At 44.2% G+C, this 26,192-nt stretch overlaps 1 protein-coding gene across 3 annotated transcripts in view; it reads left to right on the forward strand.

The window, feature by feature from the left end:
- The first annotated feature begins 18,291 nt into the window (after nucleotides 1–18,291).
- The window catches only part of LOC143774425 (potassium channel subfamily T member 2-like), a 283,326-nt gene continuing 275,425 nt past the window's right edge, over nucleotides 18,292–26,192 (forward strand). For 2 of the 3 annotated variants that reach the window (XM_077262007.1, XM_077262009.1), the window contains exon 1: nucleotides 18,294–18,886. In XM_077262007.1, coding sequence (XP_077118122.1) covers nucleotides 18,801–18,886 — 86 coding nt within the window. In that variant the 5' untranslated portion in view covers nucleotides 18,294–18,800. Of the gene's footprint in view, nucleotides 18,887–26,192 lie in introns of all 3 variants that reach the window. The other variant, XR_013215530.1, reaches the window with a different exon arrangement.

The raw sequence follows: 26,192 nt of genomic DNA on the forward strand, positions 1-26,192 counted from the left end.
TACACGGCTCCAGAGGCCGATAATTACTGACATGTGCTGCCACCGGCAATCAGAGCGGGCGGGCAGGCGGCCGCAGCCTATAGATAGCCACAAGACCAGAGAATGCGATGGTCACCTCCGGAGCCCTGCTGACTAATCTTAAAAGCTGGATGCATGGATGGACTGATGGATGGATGGATCTCCGCCCTGGGATCCAACCGTGAAGGAGCAGACTGCATTCTATCAGTTTGCAGCTAGAGGGCGCCAGAGCACCGCTGGAGAATGCAGATTTATGCTGCAGATCTGCTGTATGATGGATCCTAGTGATCATGCTGCAGACCCTCGGTGGTATTACTTGGGGGACCGATAGGGAAGGAGAAATGATGGATCTTCTATCATGCTCCATGGTCCTGTCAATCAAAGCCTGTTTTGGTATTTTTTCCGACTGTCTCGGCGCTAGTATTCCTAGCCGCACACCCGTGTACAGAGTTACTGTCTCTCTGTTCTCCCCCAGAGCAAATCAGAGTCCAGCTTTTATCTATCTGGCGCAGGATGGGAAAAATATCTAAAATCCGTCTCATGTAGCAGTCACTTACATATACAGTCTCACATTCAGAAGTAACTTGTGCACAGTCGCTCTCATACAGGCACCTCCGTACAGTCTATTATATAATCTCCCCATCACTACTATACAGTTATCCATACAGTAATCCCTCCTGTATACTCTCCCCCATACAGTAATCCCTCATGTATACTCTCTCCTATACAGTAATCACTCCTGTATACTCTCCCATACAGTAATCCCTCCTGTATACTCTCCATACAGTAATCCCTCCTGTATACTCTCTCCCATACAGTAATCCCTCCTGTATACTCTCTCCTATACAGTAATCCCTCCTGTATACTCTCTCCCATACAGTAATCCCTCCTGTATACTCTCCCCCATACAGTAATCCCTCCTGTATACTCTCCATACAGTAATCACTCCTGTATACTCTCCATACAGTAATCCCTCCTGTATACTCTCCCCCATACAGTAATCCCTCCTGTATACTCTCCATACAGTAATCCCTCCTGTATACTCTCCCCCATACAGTAATCCCTCCTGTATACTCTCCCCCATACAGTAATCCCTCCTGTATACTCTCCCCCATACAGTAATCCCTCCTGTATACTCTCCCCCATACAGTAATCCCTCCTGTATACTCTCCCCCATACAGTAATCCCTCCTGTATACTCTCCCCCATACAGTAATCCCTCCTGTATACTCTCCCCCATACAGTAATCCCTCCTGTATACTCTCCCCCATACAGTAATCCCTCCTGTATACTCTCCATACAGTAATCACTCCTGTATACTCTCCATACAGTAATCCCTCCTGTATACTCTCCCCCATACAGTAATCCCTCCTGTATACTCTCCATACAGTAATCCCTCCTGTATACTCTCCCCCATACAGTAATCCCTCCTGTATACTCTCCCCCATACAGTAATCCCTCCTGTATACTCTCCCCCATACAGTAATCCCTCCTGTATACTCTCCCCCATACAGTAATCCCTCCTGTATACTCTCCCCCATACAGTAATCCCTCCTGTATACTCTCCCCCATACAGTAATCCCTCCTGTATACTCTCCCCCATACAGTAATCCCTCCTGTATACTCTCCCCCATACAGTAATCCCTCCTGTATACTCTCCATACAGTAATCACTCCTGTATACTCTCCCCCATACAGTAATCCCTCCTGTATACTCTCCCCCATACAGTAATCACTCCTGTATACTCTCCCATACAGTAATCCCTCCTGTATACTCTCCCCCATACAGTAATCCCTCCTGTATACTCTCCCCCATACAGTAATCACTCCTGTATACTCTCCCCCATACAGTAATCCCTCCTGTATACTCTCCATACAGTAATCCCTCCTGTATACTCTCTCCCATACAGTAATCCCTCCTGTATACTCTCTCCCACACAGTAATCCCTTCTGTATACTCCCCCATACAGTAATCCCTCCTGTATACTCTCTCCCATACAGTAATCCCTCCTGTATACTCTCCCATACAGTAATCCCTCCTGTATACTCTCTCCCATACAGTAATCCCTCCTGTATACTCTCTCCCATACAGTAATCCCTCCTGTATACTCTCTCCCATACAGTAATCCCTTCTGTATACTCCCGCATACAGTAATCCCTCCTGTATACTCTCCATACAGTAATCCCTCCTGTATACTCTCCCATACAGTAATCCCTCCTGTATACTCTCCCATACAGTAATCCCTCCTGTATACTCTCCCATACAGTAATCCCTCCTGTATACTCTCCCCCATACAGTAATCCCTCCTGTATACTCTCCATACGGTAATCCCTCCTGTATACTCTCTCCCATACGGTAATCCCTCCTGTATACTCCCCATACGGTAATCACTCCTGTATACTCTCCATACGGTAATCACTCCTGTATACTCTCCATACGGTAATCACTCCTGTATACTCTCCATACGGTAATCACTCCTGTATACTCTCCCATACGGTAATCACTCCTGTATACTCTCCCATACGGTAATCACTCCTGTATACTCCCCCATACGGTAATCCCTCCTGTATACTCCCCATACGGTAATCACTCCTGTATACTCTCCATACGGTAATCACTCCTGTATACTCTCCATACGGTAATCCCTCCTGTATACTCTCCATACGGTAATCCCTCCTGTATACTCTCCATACGGTAATCCCTCCTGTATACTCTCCATACAGTAATCCCTCCTGTATACTCTCCATACAGTAATCCCTCCTGTATACTCTCCATACAGTAATCCCTCCTGTATACTCCCCATACAGTAATCCCTCCTGTATACTCTCCATACAGTAATCCCTCCTGTATACTCTCCATACAGTAATCCCTCCTGTATACTCTCCATACAGTAATCCCTCCTGTATACTCTCCCATACAGTAATCCCTCCTGTATACTCTCCATACAGTAATCCCTCCTGTATACTCCCCATACAGTAATCCCTCCTGTATACTCTCCATACAGTAATCCCTCCTGTATACTCTCCATACAGTAATCCCTCCTGTATACTCTCCATACAGTAATCCCTCCTGTATACTCTCCCATACAGTAATCCCTCCTGTATACTCTCCATACAGTAATCCCTCCTGTATACTCCCCATACAGTAATCCCTCCTGTATACTCTCCATACAGTAATCCCTCCTGTATACTCTCCCATACAGTAATCCCTCCTGTATACTCTCCATACAGTAATCCCTCCTGTATACTCTCCATACAGTAATCCCTCCTGTATAGTCTCCCATACAGTAATCCCTCCTGTATACTCTCCATACAGTAATCCCTCCTGTATACTCTAGCATACAGTAATCCCTCCTGTATACTCTCCCATACAGTAATCCCTCCTGTATACTCTCCCATACAGTAATCCCTCCTGTATACTCTCCCATACAGTAATCCCTCCTGTATACTCTCCATACAGTAATCCCTCCTGTATACTCTCCATACAGTAATCACTGTATGGATGCCTCCTCAGAAAGTCTTGACGAAACGTGCGTCGGGGCGGCGGGGCCGGACTTTCACTGGCACATCACCTATTTACTTCATTGGTAAGATATGTCGTGTTTCTTTTCTGATAATGGGGCCGTATGAAGCAGCAGTTTACCATGGATTCTATTACATGCATTTGCACTTTAACTATTTTCATAATTAACCTGTAGGTATTATGGCTGGCTTTTGAATTTTATTTGTGGCACCAGACTATTGCATTTTGCGATTTTAAGCCTTCATTGATCAGTATTGCGGGTCGATACGATATGATTAATTTGTAAAGGCATTTATGATGTGTTCAGTGTAGTCTGTCCCTGACAATATGGTGTCCAGTAGTACTAGTTCTTAATGTATTCAATTTTATTATCAATAAAGATTCTATTTAAAGGATTACCGTATACTCTTTTTGTGGTCTATGTGCACCACTTGTCAGCTGATTGATATCATGTATAGACCATGCCTACAACTGTGAACATTTGGTTTTCTTTTAATTGTGAAGCAAAACAACAAATAGGACAAAACTGAAAATGTCAGTGAGGATAACTATTCACCCCCCTAAAGTCGGTACTTTGTAGAGCCTCCTTTTGTGTAAATTACATCTGCAAGTCGCTTTGGATAAGTCTCTCTGAGCTTTCACATCTTGCCACTGGGGGTTACCCATTCCTCAAGACAAAACTGCTCCGGCTCCTTCAGGTTAGTTGTTTCCTCTGCTGAACAGCGATCTTCAAGTCTGACCACAGATTCTCCATTGGAATAAGGTCTGGGCTGTGACTCGTTTCCCCTTAAGCCCTTATTGACTGAGCCAATTATGACTTTAATGACCAGGCCAAATTTTACAATTTTGACCACTGTCACTTTATATGGTAATAACTCAGGAACGCTTCAACGGATCCCACTGATTCTGAGACTGTTTTTTTTGTGACATATTGTACATCATGATAATGGTAAAATTTGTTTGATATGACTTGCATTTATTTATGAAAAAAAGGGAAATTTTAACAAATTTAGAAAGTTTTAATTTATACCCTTAAATCAGAGAGTCGTGTCACACAAAATAGTTAATAAATAACATTTCCCACATATCTACTTTACATGAGCTCCATTTTGTAAAGAACTTTTTTTTGTTAGGAAGTTATAAGGGTTAAAAGTTGACCAGTGATTTTCCAATAAAAGTTACAAAACAATTTTTTTTTTAGGGACCACATCGCATATGAAGAGACTTTGAGGGGTCTATATGGCAGAAAATACCCAAAAGTGACACCATTCTAAAAACAGCTCCTCTCGAGGTGCTCAAAACCACATTCAAGAAGTTTATTAACCCTTCAGGTGCTTCACGAGAACTGAAGCAATGTGGAAGGAAAAAATTAACATTTAACTTTTTTTACAAAATATTTACTTTAGACCTAAACGTTTTTATTTTCACAAGGGTAACAAGAGAAAATGGAACCCAAAATGTATTCTGCAATTTCTCCTAAGTACGCCAATACTTCATATGAGGGAGAAATCCACTGTTTGGGTGCACAACAGAGCTCGGAAGGGAACACTCGTAAGGGGACCTTTTGAATGCAAAATTTGCTGGAATCAAGAGCGGATGCCATGATGCTTTTGGAGAGTCCCTGATGTGGAAACCCCCCCACAAGTGACCCCAATTTGGAAACCACATCCCTCACGGATTTTATCTAGGAGTACAGTGAGCATTTTGAACCCACAGGTACTACACAAAATTTAATAACAATAGATTGTCATATTGAATATGTCATCAGGGCCACCATCAGGGCATTACTGCCCTTACTGCTGCATGGGGCCCGGTGAGCAGCAGTACAGAGGAGAGCCCGGGCCCGCATCTTATGCTTCTGCTCACCAGGCCCCATCATGGGCTAAAATGCTGTGCACGTCAGCGCTAGGGCCTGGGAGCTTTCTCAGAGCTGTGCACAGCCGTCTAACGCGTATGTGCCGACATGTACAAGAAAGCCAGAATCAAAGCTGCGGCTACTGGGAATCGTATGTGAGGCAAGTATGAAAAACTCTTTTTTATTTTTCTTTGCAAAATTCATTAAATGGGTGAGGGGGAGAGGGTGACTGCACATTATGAAGTGGGGGAGAGGGACTGCATATGATGAAGTGTGTCTGGGGGGACTGCACATGATGACGTGTGTCTGTGGCGGACTGCACATGATGAAGTCTGGTGAAGGGGACTGCAAATTATGAAGTGAGGGGAGAGGGGGACTGCAAATTATGAAGTGAGGGGAGAGGGGGACTGCAAATCATGAACTGGGGGGAATGGGGACCTGCAAATAATGAAGTGAGGGGGCAGGCTGACTGCAAGTGATGAAGTGGGGCAGGGTGGCTGCAAATGATGTAGTGAGGGGGGATGTTGTGAATTCCGTTCTCGGGCTCCCTCCTGTGGTCGTGAATGGTATTTTGGTGAGTTCTGTCCTTGGACACCCTCTGGTGGCTTTGAGTGGAACTGCTGATCTTTGAGGTTGGCTTTCTCAGCTGCCCTCGCTTATAGCTTCTGCTGGCTTCCCTATTTAACTCTGCCCAGGTCGTTAGTTCATGCCAGCTGTCAATGTCTCAGTACTGGTTCAGATCTCTCTTGGATTTCTCAGATGACCTGTCTACTCCAGCAGAAGCTAAGTCCCTGCTAGTTCATTCGTTGTTCATTGGTTTTTGAATATATTTCTCAGTACTTGCTATGTTTCTAGTCCAGCTTGCTATTATGATATTTCCTTGCTAGCTGGAAGCTCTGGGGGTGCAGAGTTGCACCTCCACACCGTGAGTCGGTGTGGAGGTCTTTTTGCACACTCTGAGTGGTTTTTGTAGTTTTTAATACTGACCGCACAGTTCCCTTTCCTATCCTCTGTCTATCTAGAGAAGATTCGGCCTCCTTTGCTAAAATCTGTTTCATTCCTGTGTTTGTCACTTCCTCTTAATTCACAGTCAATATTTGTGGGGGGCTACCTTTCCTTTGGGGAATTTCTCTGAGGCAAGGTAGGCTTCTATTTCTGTCTTTAGGGGTAATTAGCTCTTAGGCTGTGAAGAGGCGTCTAGGGAGAGTTAGGCACGCTCCACGGCTATTTCTAGTGTGTGTGATAGGATTAGGGATTGCGGTCAGTAGAGTTACCACCTCCTCAGAGCTTGTCCCAGGTTTTCCGTTTTAACCATCAGGTCATTCCGGGTGCTCCTAACCACCAGGTCCATAACAGGGGGAGGGGGACTGGAAATGATGAAGTGAGGGAGGATGGGGGATTGCAAATCATGAAGTGAGGGGGATAGGGGACTGTAAATGATGAAGTGGGGGCAGGGTGACTGCAAATGATGAAGTGAAGGGGAGGGGGACTTCAAATGAAGTGGGGGGACTGCAATTCATGAAGTGAGGGGGGAAGCGGACTGCAAATCATGAACTGAGGGGTGATGGGGGACTGCCAATTATGAAAGGGGGGCAGGGTGACTGCAAATGAAGTGAGGGGGACTGCAAATGAAGAATTGAGCGTGAGGAACGGGACAGCAATTGAATTTAGGTGGGGGTGGGGAGAGCAAATGATTAATTGAACGTGGGGTGGGAGAGCAGATAATGATGACTTGATGGTGGGGGGAGTAAATGATGTATTGAATGTGGGGGGAATAGTTGATAATGAATAGAGGGTGTTAGAGAGAGAAGACATGACAATGAATTACGGCACAAGGGGCATGTAAATATAATGAATCGGGGAGTGGGAGGTACATAGTGGGGGCGTTGGATGCAGTAACTGGTAATGAATTAGGGAAAGAGTACAGATGCTAATTAATTTACATATTAGGTGGGGAAAGTGGCTATGTATAGTTGGGGCACAGTGGTTGATTATAATTTATATTTGGAATGGTGGGTTGTATAATAACTAGTTATGTATTAATGGTGGGTGCACGGCTGTATTCTGCTGCGTAGTGTAGAAGAAAGGGAACAAGTGGGGAATGTGCTCTTGAAGTGGTGCTTTAGGTAACTGTGTTATTTTATGCAGAGACGAGTCCTGGATGGAATAAGTGATAGCGGTCTGCGATGCATGATAAAGAAAAGCAAAGATGAAGGACTTCAGCTAGAGACATCACTGGTGAGTCAGTGTGTTACCTGTACACTGACATTATACACTGTATACTATGTACTGTACAGAGCTCCTGTGTATAATGTCACTGGTGATCACTTTATTACTTGTATACTATACACTATATATAGAGCTCCTGTCTATAATGGCACTGTATTACCTGTACACTCACGATATACAAAGCTCATGTGTATAATGTCACTGGTGATCACTGTATTACCTGTATACTATACACTATATACAGAGCTCCTGTGTATAATGTCACCAGTGATCCCTGTATTACCTGTACACTATATACTATATACAGAGCTCCTGTGTATAATGTCACTGGTGATCACTGTATTACCTGTACACTGACATTGTATACAGATGTCCTGTGTATAATGTCACTGGTGATGACTGTATTACCTGTACACTGACACTATATACAGAGCTATGTATAACATCACTGGTGATCACTGTATTACCTGTACACTGACTCGATATGCCTCTTGTTAATGGTGCTGTTTGGTTAGTGTTGCCTCTTGATAATGGTGGTGTTTAGTTAGTGGTGCCTCTTCTTAATGGTGCTGTTTGGTTATGCAAAGCTCCTGTATATAATGTCTCTGGTGATCACTGTATTACCCATACCATGATAGTATATACAGAGCTTCTGTGTATAACATCACTGGTCATCACTGTATTATCTGTACACTATATACAGAGCTCCTAAATATAATGTCACTGGTGATCACTGTATTACCTGTACACTGACACTATATACAGAGCTCCTATATATAATGTCACTGGTGATCACTGTATTACCTGTACATTGACACTATATACAGCGCTCCTGTGTATAATGTCACTGGTCATCACTGTATTACCCGTACACTGACAGTATATACAGAGCATCTGTGTATCACGTCACTGGTGATCACTGTATTGTATGTACACTATATATAGAGAGCTCCTGTGTATAATGCCACTGGTGATCACTGTATTACCTGTACATTGACACTATATACAGGGCTCCTGTGTATAATGTCACTGGTGATGACTGTATTACGTGTACACACACTATATACAGAGCTATGTATAACGTCACTGGTGATCATTGTATTACCTGTACACTGACTCGATATGCCTCTTGTTAATGGTGCTGTTTGGTTAGTGTTGCCTCTTGATAATGGTGGTGTTTGCTTAGTTGTGTCTCTTGATAATGGTGGTGTTTGGTTAGTGGTGCCTCTTGATAATGGTCTTGTTTATAGAATCATAGAATAGTAGAGTTGGAAGGGACCTCCTGGTTCATCTGGTCCAACCCCCTGCTCAAAGCAGGATTCACTAAATCATCCCAGACCGATGTCTGTCCAGCCTCTGTTTGAAAGCTTCCATGGAAGGAGAACTCACCACCTCTGGTGGCAGCCTATTCCATTCATTGATCACCCTAACTGTCAAAAAGTTTTTTCTAATATCTAATCTGTGTCTCCTCCCATTCAGTTTTATCCCATTGCTTCTAGTCTTTCCTTGTGCAAATGAGAATAAAGATGATCCTTCTACAATGTGACAGCCCTTGAGATATTTGTAGACTGCTATTAAGTCTCCTCTCAGTCTTCTTTTTTGCAAGCTAAACATTCCCAAATCCTGTAACCGTTCCTCATAGGACATGGTTTGCAGACCAGTTACCATTCTGGTCCCTCTTCTCCCAACTTGCTCCAGTTGTTGATGTCTTTTTTAAAATGTGTTGCCCAAAACTGTACACAGTATTCCAGATGAGGTCTGACCAAAGAGGAGTAGAGGGCAATAATGACTTCACGTGATCTAGACTGTATGCTTCTGTTAATACATCCCAGAATTGCATTTGCCTTTTTTGCTACTGCATCACACTGTTGACTCATGTTCAGTCTGTGATCTATTAGTATACCCAAGTCTTTTTCACATGTGCTGTTGCTTAGCCCTATTCCTCCCATTCTGTATATGCTTTCTTCATTTTTATTGCCTAGATGTAGTACTTTGCATTTTTCCCTGTTAAAAACCATTCTGTTATTTGCTGCCCACTGCTCCAGTTTATATCTTTTTGAATCGTTTGGTTAGAGTTGCCTCTTGGTAATGGTGGTGTTTGGTTAATCGTGCCTCTTGTTATTCATGGTGTTTTGTTAGTGGTGCCAGAGATTGGGAGACTTGTACTTCTCAACAACTTTGCCCTTGACTTGTTTGGAGATCTCCTTGGTTTTAATTGTGCTGTTTGGTTAGTGGTGCCTCTTGATAATGGTCTTGTTTGGTTTGTTGTGCCTCTTGATAATGGTCTTGTTTGGTTAGTTGTGCCTCTTGTTAATGGTGGTGTTTGGTTAGTGGTCCCTCTTGTTAATGGTGGTGTTGGTTAGTGGTGCCTCTAGTTAATGGTGGTGTTGGTCAGTGGTGCCTCTAGTTAATGGTGGTGTTTGGTTAGTGATGCCTCTTGTTAATGGTGGTGTTTGGTTAGTGGGGCCTCTTGATAATGGTGGTGTTTGGTTAGTGGTGCCTCTTGTTAATGGTGTTGTTTGGTTAGTGGTGCCTCTTGTTAATGGTGTTGTTTGGTTAGTGGTGCCTCTTGTTAATGGTGCTGTTTGGTAAGTGGTGCCTCTTGTTAATGGTGGTGTTTGGCTAGTGGTGCCTCTTGTTAATGGTGGTGTTTGGCTAGTGGTGCCTCTTGTTAATGGTGGTGTTTGGTTAGCGGTTCCTCTTGTTAGTGGTGATGTTTGAGTACTGGTGCCTCTAGTTAATGGTGGTGTTTGGTTATTGGTGACTCTTGTTAATGGTGGTGTTTGGTTAGTGGTGCCTCTTGTTAATGGTGGTGTTTGGTTAGTGGTGCCTCTTGTTAATGCTGGTGTTTGGTTAGTGGTGCCTCTTGTTAATGCTGGTGTTTGGTTAGTGATGCCTCTTGGTAATGGTGGTGTTTGGTTAGTGGTGCCTCTAGTTAATGGTGGTGTTTGGCTAATGTTGCCTCTTGGTAATGGTGGTGTTTGGTTAGTGGTGCCTCTTGTTAATGGTGGTGTTTGGTTAGTGGTGCCTCTTGTTAATGGTGGTGTTTGGTTAGTGGTGCCTCTAGTTTGTGGTGGTGTTTGGTTAGTGGTGTTTCTTGTTAATTGTGGTATCTGGTTAGTGGTGCCTCTTGGTGATGGTGGTGTTTGGTTAGTGGTGCCTCTTGTTAATCGTGTTGCAGCCTCTGTGGCCTTTCAGAAAAGGTAAAGCCTATATACTGACAGCCATGTGACACTTAGATTACACAGGGGGACGTCCTGTCACTAAGCATGGGACTTATGAAGGTAATTGCTTGCACCAGAACTTTTTAGGGGCTTCATAGCAAAAGGGGTGAATACATATGCACATGACATTTTTTACTTATTTAATCCCATAATGTAATTTATGCCTATATTTTTCTCACTTCACCAACTCAGACTATTTAGTGCTGATGCATCACACACACATCGGATTACAAAAATATTTACACACAGGTTGTAATGTAACAAACTAGGCAAAACGTCAAGGGGGTGAATACTTTCGCAAGCCACTGTATATAGTCTCTTGTGCAGTCTAATACAGCAGTCACTTCTGTATAGTCTCATACAGTCACTTTTGCACAGCCGCTCTCTCTCCCGCAGCAGTCTCTCTCATATATGGATCCCTCTTTCACAGCAGTCACTTCTATACAGTTTGATGCTAGTGCAGCAGTCACTTGTATGTCTCATCTCTGCTTCATCCGTCTCTCCTATAATGTCTCTTTCCTGGAGCACTCACTTCTATGTAGATTCTCTTGCAGCAGTCTAATGTAAAAATCAGTATTTCTCCTTTCGCTAACAATTTGTAATTATTGACAGTCTCTTTCTAATAATTCCCCTGTATGTGGCGTCTGCCTCTCTCTCCGTGCTCTGAGCATTCTTCATATCTGCAGTCTCTATCCTTTATCAGCAGTCTCTTTATTTTTTCACTTTTTTTGCAATCCACGTGTCTACTTTTGTCTATCCTCTGTGAGCAGTCACTTATAGCTCAAGCCTGTCTCTTGCCTCTTTCTGTCCTCTTCCCCTCTCTGGGCAGTCACGTCTATCTACTGTGGTCTCTTTCTGTCTCTGAGCAGTCACATCTATCTACTGTGGTCTCTGTCTCTGAGCAGTCACATCCGTCTGCTGTGGTCTCTTCTGTCTCTGAGCAGTCACATCCGTCTACTGTGGTCTCTTCTGTCTCTGAGCAGTCACATCTATCTACTGTGGTCTCTTTCTGTCTCTGAGCAGTCACATCTATCTACTGTGGTCTCTTTCTGTCTCTGAGCAGTCACATCTTTCTACTGTGGTCTCTCTGTCTCTGAGCAGTCACATCTATCTACTGTGGTCTCTTTCTGTCTCTGAGCAGTCACATCTATCTGCTGTGGTCTCTTCTGTCTCTGAGCAGTCACATCGGTCTACTGTGGTCTCTGTCTGTCTCTGAGCAGTCACATCTATCTACTGTGGTCTCTTTCTGTATCTGAGCAGTCACATCTATCTACTGTGGTCTCTTTCTGTATCTGAGCAGTCACATCTATCTACTGTGGTCTCTCTGTCTCTGAGCAGTCACATCTATCTACTGTGGTCTCTTTCTGTATCTGAGCAGTCACATCTATCTACTGTGGTCTCTGTCTCTGAGCAGTCACATCTATCTGCTGTGGTCTCTTTCTGTCTGAGCAGTCACATCTGTCTACTGTGGTCTCTTTCTGTCTCTGAGCAGTCACATCTATCTACTGTGGTCTCTTCTGTCTCTGAGCAGTCACATCTATCTACTGTGGTCTCTCTGTCTCTGAGCAGTCACATCTATCTACAGTGGTCTCTTTCTGTCTCTGAGCAGTCACATCTATCTACTGTGGTCTCTTTCTGTCTCTGAGCAGTCACATCTATCTGCTGTGGTCTCTTTGTCTCTGAGCAGTCACATCTATCTACTGTGGTCTCTCTGTCTCTGAGCAGTCACATATATCTACTGTGGTCTCTCTGTCTCCGAGCAGTCACATCTATCTACTCTGGTCTCTTTCTGATTCTGAGCAGTCACATCTATCTACTGTGGTCTCTTCTGTCTCTGAGCAGTCACATCTATCTATTGTGGTCTCTCTGTCTCTGAGCAGTCACATCTATCTACTGTGGTCTCTTTCTGTCTCTGAGCAGTCACATCTATCTGCTGTGGTCTCTTTGTCTCTGAGCAGTCACATCTATCTACTGTGGTCTCTCTGTCTCTGAGCAGTCACATATATCTACTGTGGTCTCTCTGTCTCCGAGCAGTCACATCTATCTACTCTGGTCTCTTTCTGATTCTGAGCAGTCACATCTATCTACTGTGGTCTCTTCTGTCTCTGAGCAGTCACATCTATCTATTGTGGTCTCTCTGTCTCTGAGCAGTCACATCTATCTACTGTGGTCTTTCTGTCTCTGAGCAGTCACATCTATCTACTGTGGTCTTTCTGTCTCTGAGCAGTCACATCTATCTACTGTGGTCTTTCTGTCTCTGAGCAGTCACATCTATCTACTGTGGTCTTTCTGTCTCTGAGCAGTCACATCTTTCTACTGTGGTCTCTCTGTCTCTGAGCAGTCACATCTATCTACTGTGGTCTCTTTCTGTCTCTGAGCAGTCACATCTATCTGCTGTGGTCTCTTCTGTCTCTGAGCAGTCACATCGGTCTACTGTGGTCTCTGTCTGTCTCTGAGCAGTCACATCTATCTACTGTGGTCTCTTTCTGTATCTGAGCAGTCACATCTATCTACTGTGGTCTCTTTCTGTATCTGAGCAGTCACATCTATCTACTGTGGTCTCTCTGTCTCTGAGCAGTCACATCTATCTACTGTGGTCTCTTTCTGTATCTGAGCAGTCACATCTATCTACTGTGGTCTCTGTCTCTGAGCAGTCACATCTATCTGCTGTGGTCTCTTTCTGTCTGAGCAGTCACATCTGTCTACTGTGGTCTCTTTCTGTCTCTGAGCAGTCACATCTATCTACTGTGGTCTCTTCTGTCTCTGAGCAGTCACATCTATCTACTGTGGTCTCTCTGTCTCTGAGCAGTCACATCTATCTACAGTGGTCTCTTTCTGTCTCTGAGCAGTCACATCTATCTACTGTGGTCTCTTTCTGTCTCTGAGCAGTCACATCTATCTACTGTGGTCTCTTCTGTCTCTGAGCAGTCACATCTATCTATTGTGGTCTCTCTGTCTCTGAGCAGTCACATCTATCTACTGTGGTCTCTTTCTGTCTCTGAGCAGTCACATCTATCTGCTGTGGTCTCTTTGTCTCTGAGCAGTCACATCTATCTACTGTGGTCTCTCTGTCTCTGAGCAGTCACATATATCTACTGTGGTCTCTCTGTCTCCGAGCAGTCACATCTATCTACTCTGGTCTCTTTCTGATTCTGAGCAGTCACATCTATCTACTGTGGTCTCTTCTGTCTCTGAGCAGTCACATCTATCTATTGTGGTCTCTCTGTCTCTGAGCAGTCACATCTATCTACTGTGGTCTTTCTGTCTCTGAGCAGTCACATCTATCTACTGTGGTCTTTCTGTCTCTGAGCAGTCACATCTATCTACTGTGGTCTTTCTGTCTCTGAGCAGTCACATCTATCTACTGTGGTCTCTTTCTGTCTCTGAGCAGTCCTTCCTATTTATAGTCAGTCTTTCCTCCTGACCAGCCACTTGTAGTTTGGAGAGGCTCCTTTCTGAGTCAGCCTCCTTCCCCTCCAGAGCAGTCATTTTGTGTCTCTGTAAACAGTCACTTGCACCTACAGCCTATTTCCTTAATCATAGTAAACCAAAAAGAAGATGGACTCCAAAAGCTAAAAATTACAGTTTATTAAAGAACCATTAAAACAATACATCTACACTCACCGGCCACTTTATTAGGTACACCATGCTAGTAACGGGTTGGACCCCTTTTTGCCTTCAGAACTGCCTCAATTCTTTGTGGCATAGATTCAACAAGGTGCTGGAAGCATTCCTCAGAGATTTTGGTCCATATTGACATGATGGCATCACACAGTTGCCGCAGATTTGTCGGCTGCACATCCCAAAGATGCTCCATACAAGGCAGGATGGATCCATGCTTTCATGTTGTTTACGCCAAATTCTGACCCTACCATCCGAATGTCGCAGCAGAAATCGAGACTCATCAGACCAAGCAACGTTTTTCCAATCTTCTACTGTCCAATTTCGATGAGCTTGTACAAATTGTAGCCTCAGTTTCCTGTTCTTAGCTGAAAGGAGTGGTACCCGGTGTGGTCTTCTGCTGCTGTAGCCCATCTGCCTCAAAGTTCGACGCACTGTGCGTTCAGAGATGCTCTTAGGCCTACCTTGGTTGTAACGGGTGGCGATTTGAGTCACTGTTGCCTTTCTATCAGCTCGAACCAGTCTGCCCATTCTCCTCTGACCTCTGGCATCAACAAGGCATTTCCGCCCACAGAACTGCCGCTCACTGGATTTTTTTTCTTTTTCGGACCATTCTCTGTAAACCCTAGAGATGGTTGTGCGTGAAAATCCCAGTAGATCAGCAGTTTCTGAAATACTCAGACCAGCCCTTCTGGCACCAACAACCATGCCACGTTCAAAGGCACTCAAATCACCTTTCTTCCCCATACTGATGCTCGGTTTGAACTGCAGGAGATTGTCTTGACCATGTCTACATGCCTAAATGCACTGAGTTGCCGCCATGTGATTGGCTGATTAGAAATTAAGTGTTAACAAGAAGTTGGACAGGTGTACCTAATAAAGTGGCCAGTGAGTGTAGATAAAGTATATAATAAAGACAAAGATTATAGTAAATAATAGAGAAGCGACACTAGTGCCGCATACACGTGTATCCCGCTCTAAAGATATATTAAAAGAAAGGGATATATGCCATAGCTCAATACAATAAATATTCCAATAATATTATAAAGTGTAGATCATGACTCACAGCCAATAACCTGTCATTTAATAAAGTAATGGTTCACATATAAGAAGCAGGTATAAAGAAACAAGGCATGTGGTCAAGAAAACTTCAAATAATAAAGTCCTTTGTGACTCATATGCACACCTATTGTCCCCTTGTACCCGCTCCCCAAGTGTGGACTGTCACGCTATTGTTGCCAGTATAGTTGTATACAAATATGATAATTGGGTCTCACATATAGGGCTTCCTTGCCATACTTTACCTACATAAGGCACCTTTATTATTTGAAGTTTTCTTGACCACATGCCTTGTTTCTTTATACCTGCTTCTTATATGTGAACCATTACTTTATTAAATGACAGGCTATTGGCTGTGAGTCATGATCTACACTTTATAATATTATTGGAATATTTATTGTATTGAGCTATGGCATATATCCCTTTCTTTTAATATATCTTTAGAGCGGGATACATGTGTATGCGGCACTAGTGTCGCTTCTCTATTATTTACTATAATCTTTGTCTTTATTATATACTTTATCTAAATGTATTGTTTTAATGGTTCTTTAATAAACTGTAATTTTTAGCTTTTGGAGTCCATCTTCTTTTTGGTTTATTATATATTTTGATGGCTGAGCATTTATTTGTAGTGCCCTCTTTATAGGTTTATCTATTTCCTTAATCAGGTGTCTCCACAGTTTCTTCATTGTCTCTAAGCAGTCACTTGTCTCTACAGTCAGTCTCTCCTCACTTTCTTAGCAGTCACTCATTTTCAGTTTCTTAGCAGTCACTTGTAACTACAGACAGTCTCTTTCTGAGCAAACACCTGAGCCTTCAGTTGGTATGTCGCTTTGAGCAGTGTTTTCAGTGAATCTCTTCACTATCCTCAGGATGTCACCTGTCTCTTTAGTCTGTCTCTTGTCTCCTCAGTCAGTCTCTTCTCAGTATTCACCTGTCTCCTCAGTCTCTATCCTCTCAGCAGTCACCTGTTTCCTCAGTCAGTCTCTTCTCTCAGTATTCACCTGTCTCCTCAGTCTCTTCTCTCAGCAGTCACCTGTCTCCTCAGTTTCTTCTCTCAGCAGTCACTTGTCTCCTCAGTCTCTATCCACTCTCAGCAGTTACCTGTCTCCTCAGTCTCTATCCTCTCTCAGCAGTGACCTGTCTCCTCACTCTCTATCCTCTCTCAGCAGTCACTTGTCTCCTCAGTCTCTATCCTCTCTCAGCAGTGACCTGTCTCCTCAGTCTCTATCCTCTCAGCAGTGACCTGTCTCCTCAGTCTCTATCCTCTCTCAGCAGTGACCTGTCTCCTCAGTCTCTATCCTCTCTCAGCAGTGACCTGTCTCCTCAGTCTCTATCCTCTCTCAGCAGTGACCTGTCTCCTCAGTCTCTATCCTCTCTCAGCAGTGACCTGTCTCCTCAGTCTCTATCCTCTCTCAGCAGTGACCTGTCTCCTCAGTCAGTATCCTCTCTCAGCAGTGATGTGTCTCCTCAGTCAGTATCCTCTCTCAGCAGTCACCTGTCTCCTCAATCTCTTCTCAGCAGTCACCTGTCTGTTCAGTCTCTTCTCTCAGCAGTCACTTGTCTCCTCAGTCAGTCTCTTCTCTCAGCAGTCATCTGTCTCCTCAGTCACTCTTCTCTCAGCAGTCACCTTTCTCCTCAGTCTTTATCCTCTCTCAGCAGTCACCTGTCTCCTCAGTCAGTTTCTTCTCTCACCAGTCACCTGTTTCCTCAGTCAGTCTCGATCCTCTCTCAGCAGACACCTGTCTCTTCAGTCTCTCTCTCTGAGCAGTCACCTGTCTATTTAGTCAGTCAGTCTCTCCTTTCTCTCAGCTGTCACTTATCTCTTCAGTCAGTCTCTCTCTCAGAAGTCACCTTTCTCCTATGTCAACCGCTCTCTCTTTATCTCTCTTTATGAGCAGTTACCTGTCTGGTCAGTCTAACTCTCAGCAGTCATCTATCTTTTCAGTCTGTCTCTATCCTCTCTCAGCAGTCACCTGTACCTTCTGTGAATCTCTAACTCTGGACAGTCACCCGTCTCTTTAGTCAGTGTCTCTCTCAACAGTCACTTGTCTCTCTCCCTCTGGGCAGTCAGTATCTTCTCTCTTCCTCTGGGCAGTCAGTCTCTCCTCTCTCTCTGGGCAGTCAGTCTCTCCTCTCTCTCTGGGCAGTCAGTCTCTCCTCTCTCTCTGGGCAGTCAGTATCTCCTCTCTCTCTCTCTCTGGGCAGTCACTCTCTCCTCTCTCTGGGCAGTCAGTCTCTCTCTGGGCAGTCAGTCTCTCTCTGGGCAGTCAGTCTCTCTCTGGGCAGTCAGTCTCTCCTCTCCCTCTGGGCAGTCAGTGTCTCCCCTCTCTCCCTCTGGGCAGTCAGTGTCTCCTCTCTCTCTGGGCAGTCAGTCTCTCCTCTCTCTGGGCAGTCAGTCTCTCCTCTCTCTCTGGGCAGTCAGTCTCTCCCCTCTCTGGGCAGTCAGACTCACATCTCTCTATTCTGTCACTCTCCTCTCTCTGGACAGTCTCTCCCATCTCCTCACAGTCTCTGTCTCCCCATCACAAAGCAGTCTGATGGCCCCTCATGCCTCAGTAGACCCCATACTTCGCTCCCTGCACGCTCCTCTCTCTGCAGAATACTAATCTGTTGCAGGGTCTCACTTTTCTCCTGCCCCCCAGTATGACAATACACTTGTGCGCTCTGGCCCCTTCTCTACCTTTCTCATTACACCCCCCAATGTCCCTGGCTCCCAGCCCCCTCTTCCTCCTGTTGCTTTCTCTTCCCAGCCCACCCCACATCTCTGAGTCTGTGAATAAAAAGCATTTCTCCTTTCTCCTGCTCCTCCTTCTCCCTCCCCTGATTGAGGAATTACAGCAGGGAGCAGTGCATTATATGGATATATAGGTGTAGTGCCCACCTGTGCCCCGAGCGCTGCTCTGCGTGCGCCCGTGCGGAGCGCCGTCCCCTATAGCCCCCATACTCTCCATTGATATACGGGCAGCAGAGAAGTTTTGATCCCTGGATAAGAGCGGTGGAGATGATACCCCAATATGCTCCTATTATCAAACCATTACCCACATCTTAGACTTCCCAAAGTCTGAATTTTGGTACCCCATTAGCTTCTGTCTCTGGACTGGCACCACATGCCAAGGAAATTAGTGGCACGACCAAAACAGGACCACCAGAGGAAAAGTCCCAGGTGTTATGAACGCCCCTTTAATTCATGGATGTGCCCCTTTGGACTCCGCAGATCGGATGACAGGTGTCGGAAACTGAAGATAAAAGTGGCAGCAGGCAGCTGGCAGGATGGAAATGGAAAAGGACGTCCAGCCCTTACCACCCCGGTACAGGTTCCGAGACCTGCTGATGGGAGACTGGCAGCAGGACGAAAGGTAAAAAAGGGGTCCGCAGGGTGGGGGGTGGCGGTAACGAAAGGGTTAAGAGATGCACATGGAGGAAAAGATGGGACTAACGGCGCCTGGTCCCTGTCACAAATAAACTTAGGAGGAAATCACCATGTAACAGTCAACAGGTGTCTGCACTGTATGTGGTGGAAAAGAGAGAAGCTGCATAGTACACAGATATAGAGAGGAGCTGCATAATACACAGATATTACTAGGATCCCCAGAGGAGTCTGCACTGTATATAAAGGTACAGAGAGGAGCTGTATAATACACATATATAGAGAGGAGCTGCATAGTACACAGATAGAGAGGAGCTGCATAATACACAGATATTACTAGGATCCCAGAGGAGTCTGCGCTGTATATAAAGTACAGAGAAGAGCCGTATAATACACAGATATTACTAGGATCCCAGAGGAGTCTGCGCTGTATATAAGGTACAGAGAGGAGCCGTATAATACACAGATATTACTAGGATCCCAGAGGAGTCTGCACTGTATATAAGGTACAGAGAGGAGCTGTATAATACACAGATATTACTAGGATCCCAGAGGAGTCTGCGCTGTATATAAGGTACAGAGAGGAGCCGTATAATACACAGATATTGCTAGGATCCTAGAGGAGTCTGCGCTGTATATAAGGTACAGAGAGGAGCCGTATAATACACAGATATTACTAGGATCCCAGAGGAGTCTGAGCTGTATATAAGGTACAGAGAGGAGCCGTATAATACACAGATATTACTAGGATCCCAGAGGAGTCTGCGCTGTATATAAGGTACAGAGAGGAGCTGTATAATACACAGATATTACTAGGATCCCAGAGGAGTCTGCACTGTATATAAGGTACAGAGAGGAGCCGTATAATACACAGATATTACTAGGATCCCAGAGGAGTCTGCACTGTATATAAGGTACAGAGAGGAGCCGTATAATACACAGATATTACTAGGATCCCAGAGGAGTCTGCACTGTATATAAGGTACAGAGAGGAGCCGTATAATACACAGATATTACTAGGATCCCAGAGGAGTCTGCGCTGTATATAAGGTATAGAGAGGAGCCGTATAATACACAGATATTACTAGGATCCCAGAGGAGTCTGCACTGTATATAAGGTACAGAGAGGAGCCGTATAACACACAGATATTACTAGGATCCCAGAGGAGTCTGCGCTGTATATAAATTACAGAGGAGCCGTATAATACACAGATATTACTAGGATCCCAGAGGAGTCTGCGCTGTATATAAGGTACAGAGAGGAGCCGTATAATACACAGATATTACTAGGATCCCAGAGGAGTCTGCACTGTATATAAGGTAGAGAGAGGAGCCGTATAATACACAGATATTACTAGGACCCCAGAGGAGTCTGCGCTGTATATAAGGTACAGAGAGGAGCTGTATAATACACAGATATTACTAGGATCCCAGAGGAGTCTGAGCTGTATATAAGGTACAGAGAGGAGCCGTATAATACACAGATATTACTAGGACCCCAGAGGAGTCTGCACTGTATATAAGGTACAGAGAGGAGCTGTATAATACACAGATAGTAATTACTAGGATCCCAGAGGAGTCTGCACTGTATATAAGGTACAGAGAGGAGCCGTATAATACACAGATATTACTAGGATCCCAGAGGAGTCTGCACTGTATATAAGGTACAGAGAGGAGCCGTATAATACACAGATATTACTAGGATCCCAGAGGAGTCTGCACTGTATATAAGGTACAGAGAGGAGCCGTATAATACACAGATATTACTAGGATCCCAGAGGAGTCTGCACTGTATATAAGGTACAGAGAGGAGCCGTATAATACACAGATATTACTAGGATCCCAGAGGAGTCTGCACTGTATATAAGGTACAGAGAGGAGCCGTATAATACACAGATATTACTAGGATCCCAGAGGAGTCTGCGCTGTATATAAGGTACAGAGAGGAGCCGTATAATACACAGATATTACTAGGATCCCAGAGGAGTCTGCACTGTATATAAGGTACAGAGAGGAGCCGTATAATACACAGATATTACTAGGATCCCAGAGGAGTCTGAGCTGTATATAAGGTACAGAGAGGAGCTGTATAATACACATATATTACTAGGATCCCAGAGGAGTCTGCACTGTATATAAGGTACAGAGAGGAGCCGTATAATACACAGATATTACTAGGATCCCAGAGGAGTCTGCACTGTATATAAGGTACAGAGAGGAGCCGTATAATACACAGATATTACTAGGATCCCAGAGGAGTCTGCGCTGTATGTAAGGTACAGAGAGGAGCTGTATAATACACAGAGAGTAATTACTAGGATCCCAGAGGAGTCTGCGCTGTATATAAGGTACAGAGAGGAGCCGTATAATACACAGATATTACTAGGATCCCAGAGGAGTCTGCGCTGTATATAAGGTACAGAGAGGAGCCGTATAATACACAGATATTACTAGGATCCCAGAGGAGTCTGCGCTGTATATAAGGTACAGAGAGGAGCCGTATAATACACAGATATTACTAGGATCCCAGAGGAGTCTGCGCTGTGTATAAGGTATAGAGAGGAGCCGTATAATACACAGATATTACTAGGATCCCAGAGGAGTCTGCACTGTATATAAGGTACAGAGAGGAGCCGTATAATACACAGATATTACTAGGATCCCAGAGGAGTCTGCACTGTATATAAGGTACAGAGAGGAGCTGTATAATACACAGATAGTAATTACTAGGATCCCAGAGGAGTCTGCGCTGTATATAAGGTACAGAGAGGAGCCGTATAATACACAGATATTACTAGGATCCCAGAGGAGTCTGCGCTGTATATAAGGTACAGAGAGGAGCCGTATAATACACAGATATTACTAGGATCCCAGAGGAGTCTGCGCTGTATATAAGGTACAGAGAGGAGCCGTATAATACACAGATATTACTAGGATCCCAGAGGAGTCTGCGCTGTATGTAAGGTACAGTGAGGAGCTGTATAATACACAGATATTACTAGGATCCCAGAGGAGTCTGCACTGTATATAAGGTACAGAGAGGAGCCGTATCATACACAGATATTACTAGGATCCCAGAGGAGTCTGCGCTGTATATAAGGTACAGAGAGGAGCCGTATAATACACAGATATTACTAGGATCCCAGAGGAGTCTGAGCTGTATATAAGGTACAGAGAGGAGCCGTATAATACACAGATATTACTAGGATCCCAGAGGAGTCTGCGCTGTATATAAGGTACAGAGAGGAGCCGTATAATACACAGATATTACTAGGATCCCAGAGGAGTCTGCGCTGTATATAAGGTACAGAGAGGAGCCGTATAATATACAGATATTACTAGGATCCCAGAGGAGTCTGCGCTGTATATAAGGTACAGAGAGGAGCCGTATAATACACAGATATTACTAGGATCCCAGAGGAGTCTGCACTGTATATAAGGTACAGAGAGGAGCCGTATAATACACAGATATTACTAGGATCCCAGAGGAGTCTGCACTGTATATAAGGTACAGAGAGGAGCCGTATAATACACAGATATTACTAGGATCCCAGAGGAGTCTGCACTGTATATAAGGTACAGAGAGGAGCCGTATAATACACAGATATTACTAGGATCCCAGAGGAGTCTGCACTGTATATAAGGTAGAGAGAGGAGCCGTATAATACACAGATATTACTAGGACCCCAGAGGAGTCTGCGCTGTATATAAGGTACAGAGAGGAGCTGTATAATACACAGATATTACTAGGATCCCAGAGGAGTCTGAGCTGTATATAAGGTACAGAGAGGAGCCGTATAATACACAGATATTACTAGGACCCCAGAGGAGTCTGCACTGTATATAAGGTACAGAGAGGAGCTGTATAATACACAGATAGTAATTACTAGGATCCCAGAGGAGTCTGCGCTGTATATAAGGTACAGAGAGGAGCCGTATAATACACAGATATTACTAGGATCCCAGAGGAGTCTGCGCTGTATATAAGGTACAGAGAGGAGCCGTATAATACACAGATATTACTAGGATCCCAGAGGAGTCTGCACTGTATATAAGGTACAGAGAGGAGCTGTATAATACACAGATATTACTAGGATCCCAGAGGAGTCTGCGCTGTATATAAGGTACAGAGAGGAGCTGTATAATACACAGATAGTAATTACTAGGATCCCAGAGGAGTCTGCGCTGTATATAAGGTACAGAGAGGAGCCGTATAATACACAGATATTACTAGGATCCCAGAGGAGTCTGCGCTGTATATAAGGTACAGAGAGGAGCCGTATAATACACAGATATTACTAGGATCCCAGAGGAGTCTGCGCTGTATATAAGGTACAGAGAGGAGCCGTATAATACACAGATATTACTAGGATCCCAGAGGAGTCTGCGCTGTATGTAAGGTACAGTGAGGAGCTGTATAATACACAGATATTACTAGGATCCCAGAGGAGTCTGCACTGTATATAAGGTACAGAGAGGAGCCGTATCATACACAGATATTACTAGGATCCCAGAGGAGTCTGCGCTGTATATAAGGTACAGAGAGGAGCTGTATAATACACAGATATTACTAGGATCCCAGAGGAGTCTGCGCTGTATATAAGGTACAGAGAGGAGCCGTATAATACACAGATATTACTAGGATCCCACAGGAGTGTGCGCTGTATATAAGGTACAGAGAGGAGCCGTATAATACACAGATATTACTAGGATCCCAGAGGAGTCTGCACTGTATATAAGGTATAGAGTGGAGCTGTATAATACACAGATATTACTAGGATCCCAGAGGAGTCTGCGCTGTATATAAGGTACAGAGAGGAGCCGTATAATACACAGATATTACTAGGATCCCAGAGGAGTCTGAGCTGTATATAAGGTACAGAGTGGAGCTGTATAATACACAGATATTACTAGGACCCCAGAGGAGTCTGCGCTGTATATAAGATACAGAGAGGAGCCGTATAATACACAGATATTACTAGGACCCCAGAGGAGTCTGCGCTGTATATAAGGTACAGAGAGGAGCCGTATAATACACAGATATTACTAGGATCCCAGAGGAGTCTGCGCTGTATATAAGGTATAGAGTGGAGCCGTATAATACACAGATATTACTAGGATCCCAGAGGAGTCTGCGCTGTATATAAGGTACAGAGAGGAGCCGTATAATACACAGATATTACTAGGATCCCAGAGGAGTCTGCGCTGTATATAAGGTACAGAGAGGAGCCGTATAATACACAGATATTACTAGGATCCCAGAGGAGTCTGAGCTGTATATAAGGTACAGAGAGGAGCCGTATAATACACAGATATTACTAGGATCCCAGAGGAGTCTGCGCTGTATATAAGGTACAGAGAGGAGCCGTATAATACACAGATATTACTAGGATCCCAGAGGAGTCTGCACTGTATATAAGGTACAGAGAGGAGCCGTATAATACACAGATATTACTAGGATCCCAGAGGAGTCTGCACTGTATATAAGGTACAGAGAGGAGCCGTATAATACACAGATATTACTAGGATCCCAGAGGAGTCTGCACTGTATATAAGGTACAGAGAGGAGCCGTATAATACACAGATATTACTAGGATCCCAGAGGAGTCTGCACTGTATATAAGGTACAGAGAGGAGCCGTATAATACACAGATATTACTAGGATCCCAGAGGAGTCTGCACTGTATATAAGGTACAGAGAGGAGCCGTATAATACACAGATATTACTAGGATCCCAGAGGAGTCTGCGCTGTATATAAGGTACAGAGAGGAGCTGTATAATACACAGATATTACTAGGATCCCAGAGGAGTCTGCACTGTATGTAAGGTACAGAGAGGAGCTGTATAATACACAGATATTACTAGGATCCCAGAGGAGTCTGCACTGTATATAAGGTACAGAGAGGAGCTGTATAATACACAGATATTACTAGGATCCCAGAGGAGTCTGCGCTGTATATAATGTACAGAGAGGAGCCGTATAATACACAGATATTACTAGGATCCCAGAGGAGTCTGCGCTGTATATAAGGTACAGAGAGGAGCCGTATAATACACAGATATTACTAGGATCCCAGAGGAGTCTGCGCTGTATATAAGGTACAGAGAGGAGCTGTATAATACACAGATATTACTAGGATCCCAGAGGAGTCTGCGCTGTATATAAGGTATAGAGTGGAGCCGTATAATACACAGATATTACTAGGATCCCAGAGGAGTCTGCGCTGTATATAAGGTACAGAGAGGAGCCGTATAATACACAGATATTACTAGGATCCCTGAGGAGTCTGCGCTGTATATAAGGTACAGAGAGGAGCCGTATAATACACAGATATTACTAGGATCCCAGAGGAGTCTGCACTGTATATAAGGTACAGAGTGGAGCTGTATAATACACAGATATTACTAGGATCCCAGAGGAGTCTGCACTGTATATAAGGTACAGAGAGGAGCCGTATAATACACAGATATTACTAGGATCCCAGAGGAGTCTGCACTGTATATAAGGTACAGAGAGGAGCTGTATAATACACAGATATTACTAGGATCCCAGAGGAGTCTGCGCTGTATATAAGGTACAGAGAGGAGCCGTATAATACACAGATATTACTAGGATCCCAGAGGAGTCTGCACTGTATATAAGGTACAGAGAGGAGCCGTATAATACACAGATATTACTAGGATCCCAGAGGAGTCTGCGCTGTATATAAGGTACAGAGAGGAGCCGTATAATACACAGATATTACTAAGATCCCAGAGGAGTCTGCGCTGTATATAAGGTACAGAGAGGAGCCGTATAATACACAGATATTACTAGGATCCCAGAGGAGTCTGCGCTGTATATAAGGTAAAGAGAGGAGCTGTATAATACACAGATATTGCTAGGATCCCAGAGGAGTCTGCGCTGTATATAAGGTACAGAGAGGAGCCGTATAATACACAGATATTACTAGGATCCCAGAGGAGTCTGAGCTGTATATAAGGTACAGAGTGGAGCTGTATAATACACAGATATTACTAGGATCCCAGAGGAGTCTGCGCTGTATATAAGGTACAGAGAGGAGCCGTATAATACACAGATATTACTAGGATCCCAGAGGAGTCTGAGCTGTATATAAGGTACAGAGTGGAGCTGTATAATACACAGATATTACTAGGACCCCAGAGGAGTCTGAGCTGTATATAAGGTACAGAGAGGAGCCGTATAATACACAGATATTACTAGGATCCCAGAGGAGTCTGCACTGTATATAAGGTACAGAGAGGAGCCGTATAATACACAGATATTACTAGG

This window comes from Ranitomeya variabilis, chromosome 5 (genome assembly GCF_051348905.1).
Source record: "Ranitomeya variabilis isolate aRanVar5 chromosome 5, aRanVar5.hap1, whole genome shotgun sequence".
NCBI classification, from domain to species: Eukaryota; Metazoa; Chordata; class Amphibia; order Anura; family Dendrobatidae; genus Ranitomeya; species Ranitomeya variabilis.